This window comes from Piliocolobus tephrosceles, chromosome 7 (genome assembly GCF_002776525.5).
Source record: "Piliocolobus tephrosceles isolate RC106 chromosome 7, ASM277652v3, whole genome shotgun sequence".
Classification (NCBI taxonomy): domain Eukaryota; kingdom Metazoa; phylum Chordata; class Mammalia; order Primates; family Cercopithecidae; genus Piliocolobus; species Piliocolobus tephrosceles.
In genome coordinates, this window is record NC_045440.1 from 52,149,759 (window position 1) to 52,165,593 (window position 15,835).

The 15,835-nt window shown below is 35.4% G+C and overlaps 1 protein-coding gene across 1 annotated transcript in view; it reads right to left on the reverse strand.

Moving 5' to 3' along the window:
• PXDNL (peroxidasin like) overlaps positions 1-15,835 on the reverse strand; it is a 523,848-nt gene that overhangs the window by 98,731 nt on the left and 409,282 nt on the right. Inside the window, exons 13-14 of the mRNA XM_023184241.2 lie at positions 9,248-9,360; positions 6,447-6,603 (exon numbers count right to left, since the gene is read on the reverse strand). Coding sequence (XP_023040009.2) covers positions 6,447-6,603; positions 9,248-9,360 — 270 coding nt within the window. The remainder of the gene's footprint in view (positions 1-6,446; positions 6,604-9,247; positions 9,361-15,835) is intronic.

Here is a 15,835-nt window from a genome sequence, read left to right on the forward strand (position 1 = left end):
AAAATCATCTCAGTTAATGGCCTAAGGAATAGAATAATCAGAAAATTCTGAGCATATTCTCCATCATTTTGTGCAAACTTTTACAGGAGTAGAGGGACAATTAGATCATTTTTCTTTGTTAAGTCTCAGGGTTAATAAAAATGAGAAAAAGGCCTCAGTAGATTTATAAAATAAACATGTTTAAAGTTATTGATGCACATCTACTTGCAATCCTATCCTTGTATCTATGAGGCTATCACCATTATTGATGGTAAAATCAAATGGTAATATTGAGTCCTTTCAGAGAAGGGGGAGCTTAGGCCACGTGGCCACTCACTGCTCTGCATGAAAGGCCTGGTTCTGGGTCACTTGGGGACTGAACCTAGAGACGGGATGGGAAAACTAAACAGCTGTGCTCCTCTGTCACCATTGCTAAAATATGCCTAGACCTCAATAAAGGCTGAGATTTTTTCACAATTACCAATGGGGTTTTAAGTATCTTTTTATCCTTCCCTTTTTCCCCCTGGGGAAGAAAATTAGCAGATGATGTAACTATCATAACTAAATAGGTCTTATCACTCTCAGTCTTTCCCTAAAAAGAATGATGCTAACACTGACATATGTGAGGGCTGTCCTAGGACACCAGAGACATGACCACAGCATACACACTGATGGTAATGACTGCCTTTATGAAATCATTTTCTTTCAACAGCAGAGAATCTGTCTTACTCATCACTTTGCATCATTAAACATGGAAACGAATTCATTGCCCTGGAGAGCGCCACTGTTTTTCACAGACTGGAAAAGGAAAGGCACCATCTACTTTGTTTAAGGTTATGGTGCTCAGATTATAACTTTTTAATTGTTTTCTTTATAATGTTTAAACTATTCAAACACTACAACACCAAAAATCTGGAAATGCTACTTACACATATTAAAATGTATATGTTAAAATTTTGAGAGCATTTATCTCAGGATAGAAGTATGTGGTCACTATGTATTTTATGTACAAAATGGATGAGAAATGTGTTACTTTTAACATAGTCAAAGGTAACATAAACATAAGTGTATGTATACTAGGTAGATGCTGTTGTTTACAGTAATATTTCCCCATTCATTGTATTATTAAAGTTTGACAAAAATAAAACAGAAAATAAAATAAAAAGCTTGGCAAGAGAGCAAAAATAGTTTGTAAACTAATTAACACCCTATTCAGAGTAAATGGTAAAATGTAGTAAAACAGCAATTTGAAACTCTTCAATCACCAATTTCACCTCATTAATGTTTGAATAAATATAACTAATGAAAATATTTCAACACCTTATTGTCCACTCATAACTCTGCAACAACTTCAGTGGCTTAGAAATTGATGTTTGTCTACACCATGACAAATATTGGGATTAAAATGTCCAATAATTCAAATAGTGAATCATTTATACAGAGTTTTGAAAAGTAACTAGAACTCACAAGAATTGAACAGGTTAATTAATGTATAGTATTTGGAACACATGGTAAATGCTCAATAAATGTTAACTCTTATTTTTACTAGTGATATTCCTATGAGTTTAGTATAAGTTATTTCATTAACTTCAAAGAAAAGGTCCCACTAACCTAAAGTCAGGTAATGTAGCCTTAAATCTTCAATCAGTTTAGTTTGATAATAATTCATTGGGTTAAGGATACAGTTGAAGTAGTGAATATTATAGGTGGGAGGATAATTTGGAAAGTTATTTCCAAACCTACATTCGAAATGATGAAAGACTGAGCCATAGAACAGGAGTCATATAAAGAAGAGAAGTGGAAAGGAAGCAATTTTGGGGGAGGAAAGACCAGTGAGGCACTGAGCTGGGGTAAGGGAACTGGGGAGGAAGATAAATCGTGAGGGCAGCTTCCTGCTTCTGCTATGAAGGCATGCTAGGAGGAGACAAGGTATTCGGGGAAAGACCAGGGGTTCAGATTCGAATATGTTCAAGATCAGTTTTTAACATGAGGAATTGCGAGGACAGTGGGTCCACCAAAATGAGGTGCCCAACAGACAATTAGACACTTAACTAGGAATTTCAGAGGATATTGCATTGCTAAGCATTGTTTTCATACAATTTAAACCAGTATATGCATGTTACATGCTCCAAGTTTTTCATTTAATAAATTATGGGTCATCTTTGCATTTTTCACCTTGTCCACATATTAGTTCAATGTCTCAATGGTAAGAATTTTATCACAGACATGCCATAAAGTGCTTCCTCATTACCATTGCACTATTTTTGTAACTATTGTTTGAATTCTATCATGGAAACATAGAAATTCTATGCTAGAAAATACTCTTGAGAGAGTTCAAGTCCATCTTTTAAAAAAATAAGAAAATCAATTCCAGTCATGGGTAAGGAAATTATCCAAAGGGGCTGAGATCAATGAAGTCTGATGGCTTAACCCAGGGTTTTCTTCTCACTATCTCACACTTCTAATGTTTCATATGAATGTGTTATGCATTCAGTCAAACCAAATCATTTTCACTAGCAAGAAATGGGTCTATACTTCACAACACTTACTAGCACTTTGTAGTTAATATAATATAGTGACTGTTAACAACAAATTATTCTTAAATACTTTTAAAAACCAATAAATATATAAATATTTTATCTAAATAAAATGTGTAGCATTTAGATACAAAATATTATCTAGACAAAAGAGAGAAGTGGGCAAATAGGATTAATATTTGCTGATATAAAATACATTGACAACATCCTAAACAAAGGATAGCTTCCCAGTAAATACTGTATCAATCTTACAGGTTATTTATGTAAACTGTTTACAAATCTATTAACTCTAAAGGGAAAATGAGCTTTCTGAAAAAATTACAAGTGTAGAAATCTTTTTGTTCTTTTGCTATCATAGATGCCCTGCTACAAACATCAGTCAGTAAAATGTAAATTTTATATAATGCCTAGATGGTTGTGTAATTTTCATTATTGCACATCACTTTCTATGGCTGTAATTCCCAATATAAATTAGAAACTCAAAAGTCATGATCACTTACTTGTGTCATTTACTCCACAAATGGAGTTACAATATTCTACTATGACTAAGTTGGGTCATCAAGATTGGAAAATCCTCCTGCAATGTATGAATTTTTTCCTTTAAGTTATAACGACTTGGTGAATGAAAGGGTCTCACTCATAAAACATTAAATGTTACTTTATTTTGCCATATTTCCCCTTATTCTGCTAGTTTGGGTTTTATAAATACATATACACTCCTGTCTTGGATCTTAAATTTTCTCAAAACTTTTAAATTTGTATTCTTTCATCTTTCTTTTACTTTATTAAAAAATATTTCTAACATTATGAAATTTATTTGGTATAAATTACTTTCCCCTCATATTTACATATAAATGCCCCTGAGCCAAAAAAGTTTTTCTTTGTTGAATAATATTTATTTTATTGTGTTATTATCTCCTTATAGCCTGTTTCAACACCATAGAACAGAATATCTCTGAATGTTATCACTATTCTGAAATCTGGTAAATAAAGTGATTAATGCATTTTACTGAATGGTTTACGTCTGTTTTGTTTTTGAGATGAAATCTCACTCTGTCACCCAGGCTGGAGTGCAAAGGTGTGATCTTGACACTGCAAGATCCACCTCCCAGGTTTAAGTGATTCTCTTGCCTCAGTCTCCCAAGTAGCTGGGACTACAGGTGTGCACCACCATGTCTAGTTAATTGTTTGTAGTTTTGGTAGAGACAGAGTTTCACTATTTTGACCAGGCTGGTCTCAAACTCCTGACGTTGTGATACACCTGCCTCAGCTTCCCAAAGTGGTGGGATTACAGGCGTGAGCCACTGCACCCAACCTGAATGTTTTACTTTTAATACGTATGTGTAATTACATTAAGTTACATTTCTGTTAAAGAAGATGAAATTCTTGTGTTGGAGATTCTGAAATGTTTTTTCACGGTGATCATAGTGCTTCTGTGTATGTGGAAGAACAAGACAGAGATGCAATACAGAGAGAGAGGATGTTCGTTTGCATGTGTGTTTAATGGCAAAGAATTTTAGCATTTCTAAAACATTGGGATATTAATTTAAATTCTGTAATAACTTTTTCCCAAACTATCTCAAAGGCATTTTTCCACAGGTCTCATAAATAGTTGAAGAGCAAAACGTGAACTCCATAAATTTACAAGAAGCACAACTACCATAGATTTTAAATCAGGAAAATCATGAACTCACAGAGAATAGCAGAGTGAGACTAGGATTTTGTAACATTAAGAAATTTTAGGTCGAGCATGGTGGCTCACGCCTGTAATCCCAACACTTTGGGAGGCTAAGGTGGGCAGATCACCTGAGGTCAGCAGTTCAAGACAGGCCTGGCCAACATGGTGAAACCCCATCTCTAGTAAAAATACAAAAATTAATATGGCATGGTAGGCGCCTGTAACCCCAGCAACTAGGGAGGCTGAGGCAGGAAAATTGCTTGAACCCAGGAGGCGGAAGTTGCAGTGAGCCGAGATTGTGCCACTGCACTCCTGCCAGAGTGAGACTCCGTCTCAAAAAAAATATAAAAAGCAATTTTATAAAATAAACAACTTCTGACACTATTAAGACAAATATTTGTTGATTACTAAACTACATTATTATAATTTTAAGAATATTATTCTACAAGAAGACATTTTTACAATATGGTATAATGAATGCATGCTGACTGATGTGCTGCTAATGAAAATATACATTTTATTTAAAATACCTAGACAAGGGATTCTCAACCCCAATGACTTGAGAATAAATCCATACTCCTCACTGAGGTTTGAAGATCCTATAGCAGGGGTCCCCAACCCCCAATACTGATCATAGACTATTAGTAACACAGCAGGAGGCAAGCAGCAGGTGAGTAAGCATAACTGCCTGAGCTCCACCTCCAGTCAGATCAGCAGGGGCACTAGATTCTAATAGAAGCACAAACTCTATTGTGAACTGCACATGTGAAAAATCTAGGTTGTGCACTCCTTATGAGAATCTAATGCCTGATGATCTGTCACTGTCTCCCATCACCCCCAGATGGGACCACCTAGTTGCAGAAAAACAAGCCCAGGGCTCCCACTGATTCTACATTATGGTGAGTTGTAGAATTATTTCATTATATATTACAATGTAATAATAATAGATATAAAGTGCACAATAAATGTAATGCACTTGAATCATCCCAAAGCCATCTCCCCACCCCTGGTCTGTGGAAAAATTGTCTCCGATGAAACCAGTTCCTGGTGCCAAAAAGGTTGAGGACCACTGACCTCAGAAGTTTGATATCTCAGAATATGTAAGTGTAAGAATATGAAAGTATTCATATGATAGGAAAATGGCAAATCTTTATAAATATGAGTTGATAAGCTAAATCTATTTTAAGTCAGGCCTGTGTTATGAAATATTATTGTACATAATGAAAGAGTTACCCAATCTCTTTTATAAACCCATAAGGCCTGGAAAAACTAAAAGGTAAAAAAGAATGTGCAAAACCATATTTATGAAATTTGTTCATTTTTAAGAAAACTGAAAGATGAGCAAAACCCAAAATAGCATTCCAGATGCTCATAGCTAAACTCTTTTATTTCAACTGTAGATTATCAATACAGCAAAAACTCCTGAACCCATTTGCAAAAAAAGCAACACTGATGTCAACTCCCATATGCAGACATGCTGTGCTTTCCTTCAATGCTTCCCCATGTAGAGAACACACCAGGCAATCTTCACAGCCTGTCTCCACTTGTAAATAACCTCAGCTGAGTTTCAGTACAGTCTACGCAAGCCTGTCTACAAATGGACTCTCCCATCTCCCTTGTGAACTAAATAATGAAAAAAAGAAAAAAAAGATTTTTTATAAGACTACGGTAAACAGTATTTTAAACAATCATTATATATAATCAACCTGCAGAGGGTTCTAGCTATATAACTAGATTGATGATAGAATGTAAAAAGCTATATCAATTATGTAGGCCAATTATACATGCTTGCAAACATTGAGATATTTGTTCTGGTGGTTGTAAAGCTTACTCGGGAGTTTGATGGATTGATTTCTAATTTTAAACTGGGATTAAATACACTAGACTAGAATACGTAGTACATGTTGAATTCCATATTATGCTTCAACCTCCGGCTCCACATTTTGGCTATAAATACATCTTGCAGTCTATAATTTTTGGTTTGTAAGAAAACATGATACACATTTGCAAATCTTTGCTATTTATGTTCTTTTTTAAAATTGTTATTTTTCACTTTATATCCCTTAAGATTGTTTATATTTAAAAGTTTTTATTTTAAAAAGAATAAAACAGCTTTGACTATAAACACACTTGACCAGAAAGAAAGCATAAGAGAGCATGATTAGTGAGGTCAGTCAGATAGGATTAGGAGTAGAAGCTGTTCGGAGACAGTTATTTGAATGTTGTAAATGGAGCTACTTACAAACACCTACCAGTAACTGTAAGAAACATGTTGGTCACAACAAGGCCAAATGAATTCCGAGCCACACATTCGTATCTTCCCTGGTCAGGGAACCCTGCGTCGTAGATAGTCAGCGTGCCTTCACCATCCACGTGGAATTTACCACTCTCAGTTATCTGCACACCTTCCTAGGGAACAAAAAAGAGTTGTCACTGGATGGGTGTGGTTCCTTAAAAAGTCATTTATTTACTTTTTCCAATTTCGGTTCATTTGTTCAACAGACATCTATTGCATGTCTGCTGTGTGTCAAGTACTGGAGGAGATACATGAATCTAGTGGAGAGAAGGAAGAGAGGAAAAGAGGTTTCTAGGAAGTGTGGTTTTTCTCTCTCTAATTATTAAATATGATAACCAAAAGTTCAGTCATGTAATTATTTAATAGAATAATTATTTTAAAATTATCACTCCAATGAATGGATAGACACAATTGATTCATATATTCCTTACTGCTAAAGATAATTCTGACAACTACATTTGGTCGGGCACAGTGGCTTATGCCTATAATCCCAGCATATTAGAAGACTGAGACAGCAGGATCACTTGAGCTGAGGAGTTCAAGACCAACCTGAGTGACATAGCAAGACCCCATCCCTACAAAAAAAAATAGAACAAAAGTCAGCCAGTCATGGTAGCGTGTGCCTGTAGTTCTAGCTACACAGGAGACTGAAGTGAGAGGGTTGCTTGAGTCCAGAAGTGTGAATCTGTAGTGAACTATGATCATGCCACTGTACTGTAGCCTTGACAACCTAGCAAGATCTCATGTCTAAAATTTAAAAAATTAAAAATTAACAAGCAGAAGTATGTTCACAAATCCATCATCCAAAAACATCAAAATATTTTTATTAACGTATTTCTAATTTCCCTTCTATTTCTTCCTTGCATGTACTCATATGTTTTGTATAGCTACACTGATATGTGTATTATATATATACACAATTAAAATACACTGTAAGAAGATAAAAATAACTAAATTTTATATGAACTATTATTAAAGTGCATTTACTTTTAATTAATATAGATTTACATACTTTTCATTATTATGGACTTAATTTTTTAAAGTAAAGGAAATTGGCCTTATGAAATTGCAGTTAAAATGGTGTGCCTCTGCCCTGCCTCTAGCCCGAAAAGACTCGCAAGGAAAAGAGGATGGGATATATTTTTTCAAAAGAACTCACACTCCAGCTATAGCCAATAGGCCACAGTGTAACCATGAAGGTTTCAAGTGAAAATAATGTTTCACAGGTCTTCGGATTCTCACAGCTGACTTTACTCAATGCTGGAAAACAAGTCCAGGCTATTGGTAGCTGGTAACTCAGAGTAGGGAGTCACAGGAAGTTGCAGGAACCTACCAGATGAGAGGGCAGATGAGAGAGACCAGACACAAGGCATGGATGAGGCAACCAGGTGCACAGGTCACAGGGCCCAGCGGGTCCTTCCTTCAGAACCACACCTTCCTTGTCTCAGACTGGGCCACTACTAAATTTTCTTTCAAAGTTGCTCCCTTCTTCTCACCTATTGCCAGAACTCCAGACTAAATTTATAGCTCTGAAATATCTGCTTGGAGTCTCAGCAATCAGATAGCTTTCCAGCACATTCCTTACCTGCTTATGGTAAGGCGTTTCTATTGCTGGTAGCAAAGGTATGCTAACTCATACCTTTTCCAAACTCATGAGCTGAAGAAGACTGTTATGAAGAGTAAATGTGATCGTGTGTGTAAAATGTCTGGCATACAGTCGGAACTCAATCAGTTTGTGATTAAAAGCTACCTTTTACAAAGTAGATGCTGAGATATTCTGCTGATGTAATTATATAATGATGCATGTCGTAGAGTGTAGAATAAGGCTTCAGAGACTGCCCCAAATGTATATTTTTCACACTTTCTATTTTTAGCATAAAAATGTTTTAATATATAATATCAAATTAAAAGGGGTTTTAAAAAATATTCAGACTAGTGAGAGGACATGAACCAAAAGACTCATGATTGAGACCCCTAAACTTACTCTTCATAGAGACTGGCACATGAGACTTGCTACAGCACAAAAGAAGGCCTTGTTAATATATGGCAGCAATAAAAATAAGCCAAGTGGTTTTGGAAAACAGCTTTGTAACCTTTCACAGATTTTATATTTTGTCAAAATGTTTCAAAAACTGACATTCAAGCGTGCAAATTTGTTAATTTTTAAGAACACTGAAATCTGAGACCGACCATTTTGTTTTGATGAAAAATTTAAAACAGCAGAAGCAGTTATGTTGGAAGAACATGGCTTCCAAAAGATGTAAGATACATAAGTAAGGAGCTATTGTTTCTTTAAAGCCATTCAGGGTTTGGAACTTCAGAACTACTTTTTCTTGTTTCTTTAACATTAGGCTTTCCATTCCTTTCCTGTCTCAGCCAATGACCTACTTTTAATCCACTTCTGAGTTATTAACTTAAAATGGTTTCTTATTAGCCACTAAACTCTTAATTTATATGTGTCAAAACCAATTTTCCTTAGAGGAATTCAGTTATGCTTATGAAGTTTTCATCACCAGGCAAATGAGAAAGGATAAACCTTATGAAAACACTGACCCAAAATCAGATACAGTCACTTAAAAAAAAAAAAGAAAGAAAAATAAGAAACAGGAAATAAACCTGCTGCAATGTAAAAAGTATTATTTGCTAGCAAAAGTTGCAACAGTAAAAAATCGATATGAGAATCATTACCTCCATTTCAGTGGGTCGATACATCTGTCAGTGTTTTTAATATTACTGTACTTTTAGTTGAGATCTTACCTTATTCCAAGTAATTATGGGCTGTGGTTCTCCTTGAGCATGACATGAAATGTTTATATTCTTTCCAACCTCGACACTTGTATCCTGAGGACGTTGAGTAAACACTGCAAGAGCTGTGGAAACAAACCAAAATAACATCATGTCAAATAATATCATTTTTGTCAATATATGCCAGCTCAGTCAAAGGCATGAGTCTGAATGCCACATCGGTTAAGCACACTAGTTTTTAAAAACTCAATTACTGGGACATCTAGGGGAATAACAAGCATCACACCCACGTTGGCGCCAAGTAGAGCAGAGGTGAGAGCAGAGGTGAGAGCAGGAATTAGGCAAAAGGAATGCACTGAAACTTTCACTACGTTTGCATTTTTAACACGTATCTCTTCAGCTGAGCTGTGGGTACAGGATTTTCATTATTCTTTCTCAGTACTTTTTGTTAAGTGTGAAATAAAACTATATGGTAACATCAAAATTTATTTGTGGCTAAGATAAAAAGATCCAGCTCTTCAGTGAGCATCTCATTTCCTCAAAAAACACAAACTACCATAACACACCTAATATGAAATAGATAATTGAGATAGCTCTATAACTATTAAAAAATGAATTCCTAATCCTTAAAACTCCCCAAATAAGAAATCCCCAGGAAGGAATTAAAATTATTTTACCAGGGAATTTGACCCAGTGTTTAAAAAATGTAACAGCAATTTTATAGACTCTTCTCTACAAAATAACAGAGGAGGGAATACTCCCCAACTCCTTTTGGAAGGCTCACCCTAATATCAAAACCAGACGACGACTATAAACAAAGAAAAAAAAAAATACAGTCAAATACTTCTCATGAACATATACACAAAAATAATTAACAAAATATCGGCAAATAGAATTTATCAATATGAAAAGGTTTAGACATCATGAGCAAGTAAGGCTTATTCCCAGGATGCAATACTGGTTCAATATTTGAAAATAAATCAGTATAATCCATCGTATTAATGCCTAAAGAAGAAAAATCACATAATAGTATCAATAAATAAAAAGTGTTTGCACATATTCAACACTCATTATGAGTTAAAGACCTCTCAGAAAGAAAATAAAAATAGAGGGGAACTTCTACAACTTGGAAAAGAACATGTACAAAAGCCCTAGAGTAAGGAAACACAGTGAATACTTTTCACATAGAAAATAAGGCAGGGATATCTGTTCTCTCCAGTCTTATTCAACACAGTGCTGCAATTTCTAGCCTGTGCATCATGGCAAGAAAAGGACATAAAAAGCAAACAGAATGGAAAAGAAGAGATAAAACCGTCCCTATTTGCAGATGAAATTATTGTCTATGTAGAAAATCCTAAGACATATCAAAAATACTCCAAAGTGAGTTCAGCAAGGTCTCTGGATATAAGACAAATGTATTAATATATAGATAGTATTTATTTTATATACAATCAATGAACATATGGACATAGATCTTTTTTTAAAAAAAATTGCTCAAAAGCATGAAATAATTAGGTATAAATTTAACAAAATATCTACAGTACTTATAAACTAAAAGTTACAAAATACTGAAGTACAAAATCAAAGATTAAAAAAATGAATAAGCATATACGCATGGATTGAAAATCTAAAGACAGTAAAGATGTCATTTCTTTACAAGTTGATATACAGGTTTAATGTAATTCTCATTAAAATTCCAGCAAGATTTTTTCATAGATATAGATGAGATTATTCTAAAATTTATGCGGAAATGCAGAGGAACTAGTATAACTAAACGGTTTTGACAAAAAATAATAAAGTGAGAGCAATTAATCTACTGGATTTTAAGACGGGTCATGTAGCTGCAGTAATCAAGACTGTGTGGTATTGAGGAAACGGGAGACACAGACACAAATATCAATGGGACAGAGCAGGAACCCAGTAATGGACCCACACAAATATGCTCTATAGATTTTAACAAAAGTGCAGAAGCAGTTCACTGGAAGCCTTTCAACCAATGATACAATAGCAAATGGATAACTATAGGCAGAAGAATAAACCTTTACTTAAGCCTCATACTTAATAAAAAAATTAACTCAAAATGGACAACAAACTTAAATATAAAATGTAAAACTATTATTTAAAAAATAGGAGAAAATCTTTGATATTTAAGTCAAAAGTTCTTTGACTTTGCATAAAAAGCTTGATCTATTAAAGAAAAAAATTGGGAATCAGGACTTCACCAAAATAAAAAATTCTGTGCTGTGAACACCATGCTGAGAGTATCAGAAGACAACTTATAGATGGAGAAAATATTTGTAAACCACATATGCGGAAAGGAACAGGGTCTAAAATACATAAAGAACCCAACAATTCAACAGTAAAATATCAAACACTTCAAACAGATAATCGGCAAAAGGCATGACATTGTACTGAAGAGGATATACAGATGGCGAATCAGCATATGAAAAGGTGCTCAAAATCAGAAGTCATTAGGGATATGCAAATTAAAATCACAATGTGATATTACTACACACCTATAAAAATGGCTGAAATACAAAAAATGAAATTACAAATTGCAGGCAAGGATGCAGGGAAACTGAAATACTCATACATTGTGGGTGGGAATATAAGATGGTACAGACACTCTGGAAAAGAGTTTGGAAACTTCTTTAAAAATTTAAACATGTGGCCAGGTACAGTGACTCATGCCTATAATCCCAGCACTTTGTGAGGCTGAAGTTGGTGGATCATCTGAGGTCAAGAGTTCGAAACCAGCCTGGCCAGCATGGTGAAACCTTGTCTCTACTAAAAATACAAGAAATTAGCCAGGAATGGGGGTGCGAGCCTGTAATTCCAACTACTTGGGAGTCTGAGGCAGGAGAATCGCTTGAACCCGGGAGGTGGATGTTGCAGTGAGCCACTGTCCTCCAGCCTGGGCAATAGGATGAGACTCCATCTCAAAACAAAACAAAACAAAACAAGTCCAAAAATGCACAAGCCAAGTCCTGTGGTAGTAAAATATGCAGTCTTTTAGGAAAGCTACCAAACTGTCTTCCTCATTTTTTTTTTTCTTTTGAGATAGGGTCTCACTCTGTCACCCAGGCTGGATCTTCGATTAAGGAAATAAGCGCTTTCATCATATCTTTCTTGTATGTTTCTGTATTTCTGAAAAAAAAATGATAACATCAAACTTTATCATCAAACAGTAATAAAAAAATTTATTACTGACAAAGATAAAAAGGTTCAGTTCCTCTGTTGGAATGTTATTTTTCTTATGTATTTAAATCTCATGCTATATTCTAAGTTAACACATGCATTTCAGAATGCTGAGACCCTGGCTGATTGATGCCTGACAATGCATAATAGACATCTCATGAGGACCAGGGTCAGCCTATGAGGCAGTGACACTCCTGATCCTATCAAGACGTCTCCAGTGTCTCACTCTTCACATCGTAGCCTCCTTTGTCTGATGTCCTTTATTGCCAGCTGCTTTCACCTCCTGTCACAACAGATGCTCATTACCACGAGCTGTGCCATCACTTGTAATATTTTGGAAATATCTAACACCATACTCTAAAGCAAAGCTCTTCTCACTATGCCCTTGCATCTCCTCATTTGGACTTTACCTAGACTTGGAAGGCGATCTGCTTCTTTCCTTTGACCAATAATCTTCTAGTCTCTTTCCCTTTCCTTTTCAGCCAAGTTCCTGTGAATAAATAGAAGCTTGAAAGATCCAATCCTTCAGGATGAATCCCAAGCGACTATCTGGGCTTAAATTTAAAATAGAGCCAAACAGCCATTTCCTGATCAGAGGTGACACACATACTCTGAGATCCCTGAAAACACACATCTTTTTAACTTCAAGACCTTCAGAGCTTACCTGAACCAACCAATCAGAACTCAGCAAGTTTGAATCATTCATTTGCACAAATGAACCTGATTGGGAACGTGGGCGGAAACTTTTGCTACGAAACTTGAACTCTCTCTTTGTTCTCTGGAACGCACCTTTGTTTTACACTAGGGGTTGTGTCTCTCCAGTTTGCAAACTGTTCACTGGAATAAAATCTCTCCTTCAAATTGCTTTACAAAGAACTTTTATTCAGGATCCCAAGTTTTATCACCTTTACCACTTTTCTTCCAAAATGCTAAACTCTTTTATCGCATTGTTCTTTCATTCATCTACCCTCCACCATATTCTTGCATTTCTTCTCACAAAATATCTGGAGTAAAAACAGAGTGATCCTATGTCCTGGTTTGTCAGGAACAAACTGCCCTTGTCAATTCAGATCCTATTTTACATCAACAGCAATGAATTTCAAGCATTTACTTCTCTTTCAAGTCACCTACTTCATCCCTTGGAATACCGTTCTCCTACAAAATATTGACTTCTCCACAAAGAAAACAGAATCCATCAGACTATAAATTCCTCAACTCCTATACTCCTCTTCCACAGAGGTGTCATTCAATCCATACAACCATTCTTACCTCCCTTCCTATCCTCATCTAAACTGAAAAAAAAACTCTTCTCTTAAAGGTCACTTGCAAATCTCACCCCATCTTGCCACCTGAGTGATCTTAAATTATCTCATGCTCATGCTCTTCCATCTTTTCAGCCTCTCCTTCCTTTAGAAAATACCTAGGAAAAACAGGCCCTTCCCCTTGTTCCTGCATGACCCAGCCCCATCTCCACTGCTGTCTCTACTGTTTCCCTCTTCACTTGTTTCCAAGAAACAAGTACGTTTCTCTGCTTATGGCCCTTCTATCCCCTTTATGCCACAGCCACTTTCATTAAGGCTTTGATTTCCTTGACTGCATGAAACTGCCCTTGTTCAGATCCTTAAAAAAAATTCCAGTCTTTACTGAATGCAACTTTTTGTGGCTTTTGACACATTTGATTCTCTCCTTCTGGGAGTAACTTTTTCTTAGCTGTTAAGACTCTTGCCTCCTCAGGGATTTTGTGTAACCCAGAGGCTGGGAATTCCTCTATAATATCACTCATAGCTTTTTCTTCTCTCTACATTCCAAGGGGTTCCAATTCTTGGTCTTCTCACCTTTTCACTCAAAGCACGACCTCAGTTCTAAATTAGTTCATTAATAACCATGGAGTTTACATCTTAGGTCCACGGTCAGAAACCAATCGTCTCATGGACATCTACATTAATTCTCAGCAAGGATACCAAATTTAACTTTTTCCCAAGCTGTATTGACTATGTTTTCCCATTTGTTAATTGAATTCTTTTTATTAAATTAGGGAATTCTTTATATGTTACAGATATCAAAACACAAAACACACTTGTCAGTTATATGTAATGCAAATATCTGCTATGTCTGACGAATAGAATATTCAAATTTTAATGTAGATAGGATTATCATCTTTTCTGATAGGCTAGTAGTTTCCTATAATTTGTTTTGCAAATCTTTCTATACTACTATCATAATAATTTTACTTCTTGTTCAAAAAGACTTAAGTGTCTTAAATATTAAAACATTTTTATCTGGAATTGATTTTGATGTGTAGGGTGATATAAAGATGTAATCTCACCTTCTCCCTGTGGATAATGAGTTTCCCAGAACTATTATTGAGAAGCCATAGCTGCTGCTCATGCTTACACATACCGTTCTTTGTTTGTTTGTTTGTTTGTTTTGTCTCTTTGGTAAGTTGTTAATCCTTGGGCCAATCATACAATACGTTATTCCTGAGTGGTATACAGTAATACCATCTTGGTATTTGGATGATCTAGGTTATTTTTGGATTTTTGTTATTCCATATGCCTTCCAGAATTATCCTTTCAGTTTCCATCAATAACTCTTTTAGGGTTTTGATTGGAATTGCATTGATCTATAAATCAATGGTGGAAGAATTAGCATCTTTACAATAGTAAGTCTGTCTTCGTCAATTTCTTTCAATGACATTTTATTTTTCTTCTACACAATTCTTGCACATCTTTTGTTAGATTTGTTTTTAACTTATACTTTCTTGTCATTTTAAGGAGTTTTGTTTTTAAAATAAAATTAGGCATTTTGTTGCTCATATGTAGAATGAAAAATAGTTTTTACTTGTTAATGTCATATCCAATGATCTTCCTGAACTCTTAGGTCTGACAGTTTATTTGTAGATGTTTTTGGATTGTGTATGAGGAAAATCCTATTATATACAAATAAAATTGTATGTATTTCTTCTAAAGTCATAACATTTGTTTTCTATCTCTTGCCTTTTTGTAAAGACTAGACCTTCCATTACAACACTGAGTACATGCAATCTTCTTCTTAATTTTCAAAGGAATATTTCGGCCAGGTGCAGTGGCTCATGCCTGTAATACCAGCACTTTGAGAGGCCAAGGCGAGTGGGGATCACTTGAGCCCAGGAGTTTGAGACCAGCCTGGCCAACGTGGTAAAAACCTGTCTCTAATAAAATACAAAAAGTAGCTGGATGTGGAGGAGCGTCCCTGTAGTCCCAGCTACTGGGGAAGCTGAGCCAGGAGAAGCGCTTGAAGTTGAGAGGTGGAGATTGCGGCAAGCGGAGGTCGCACCACAGCACTCCAGCCTGGGTGACAGAGTAAGACTCTATCTATAATAATAATAATAATAATAATAATAATAATAATAATAATAATAAT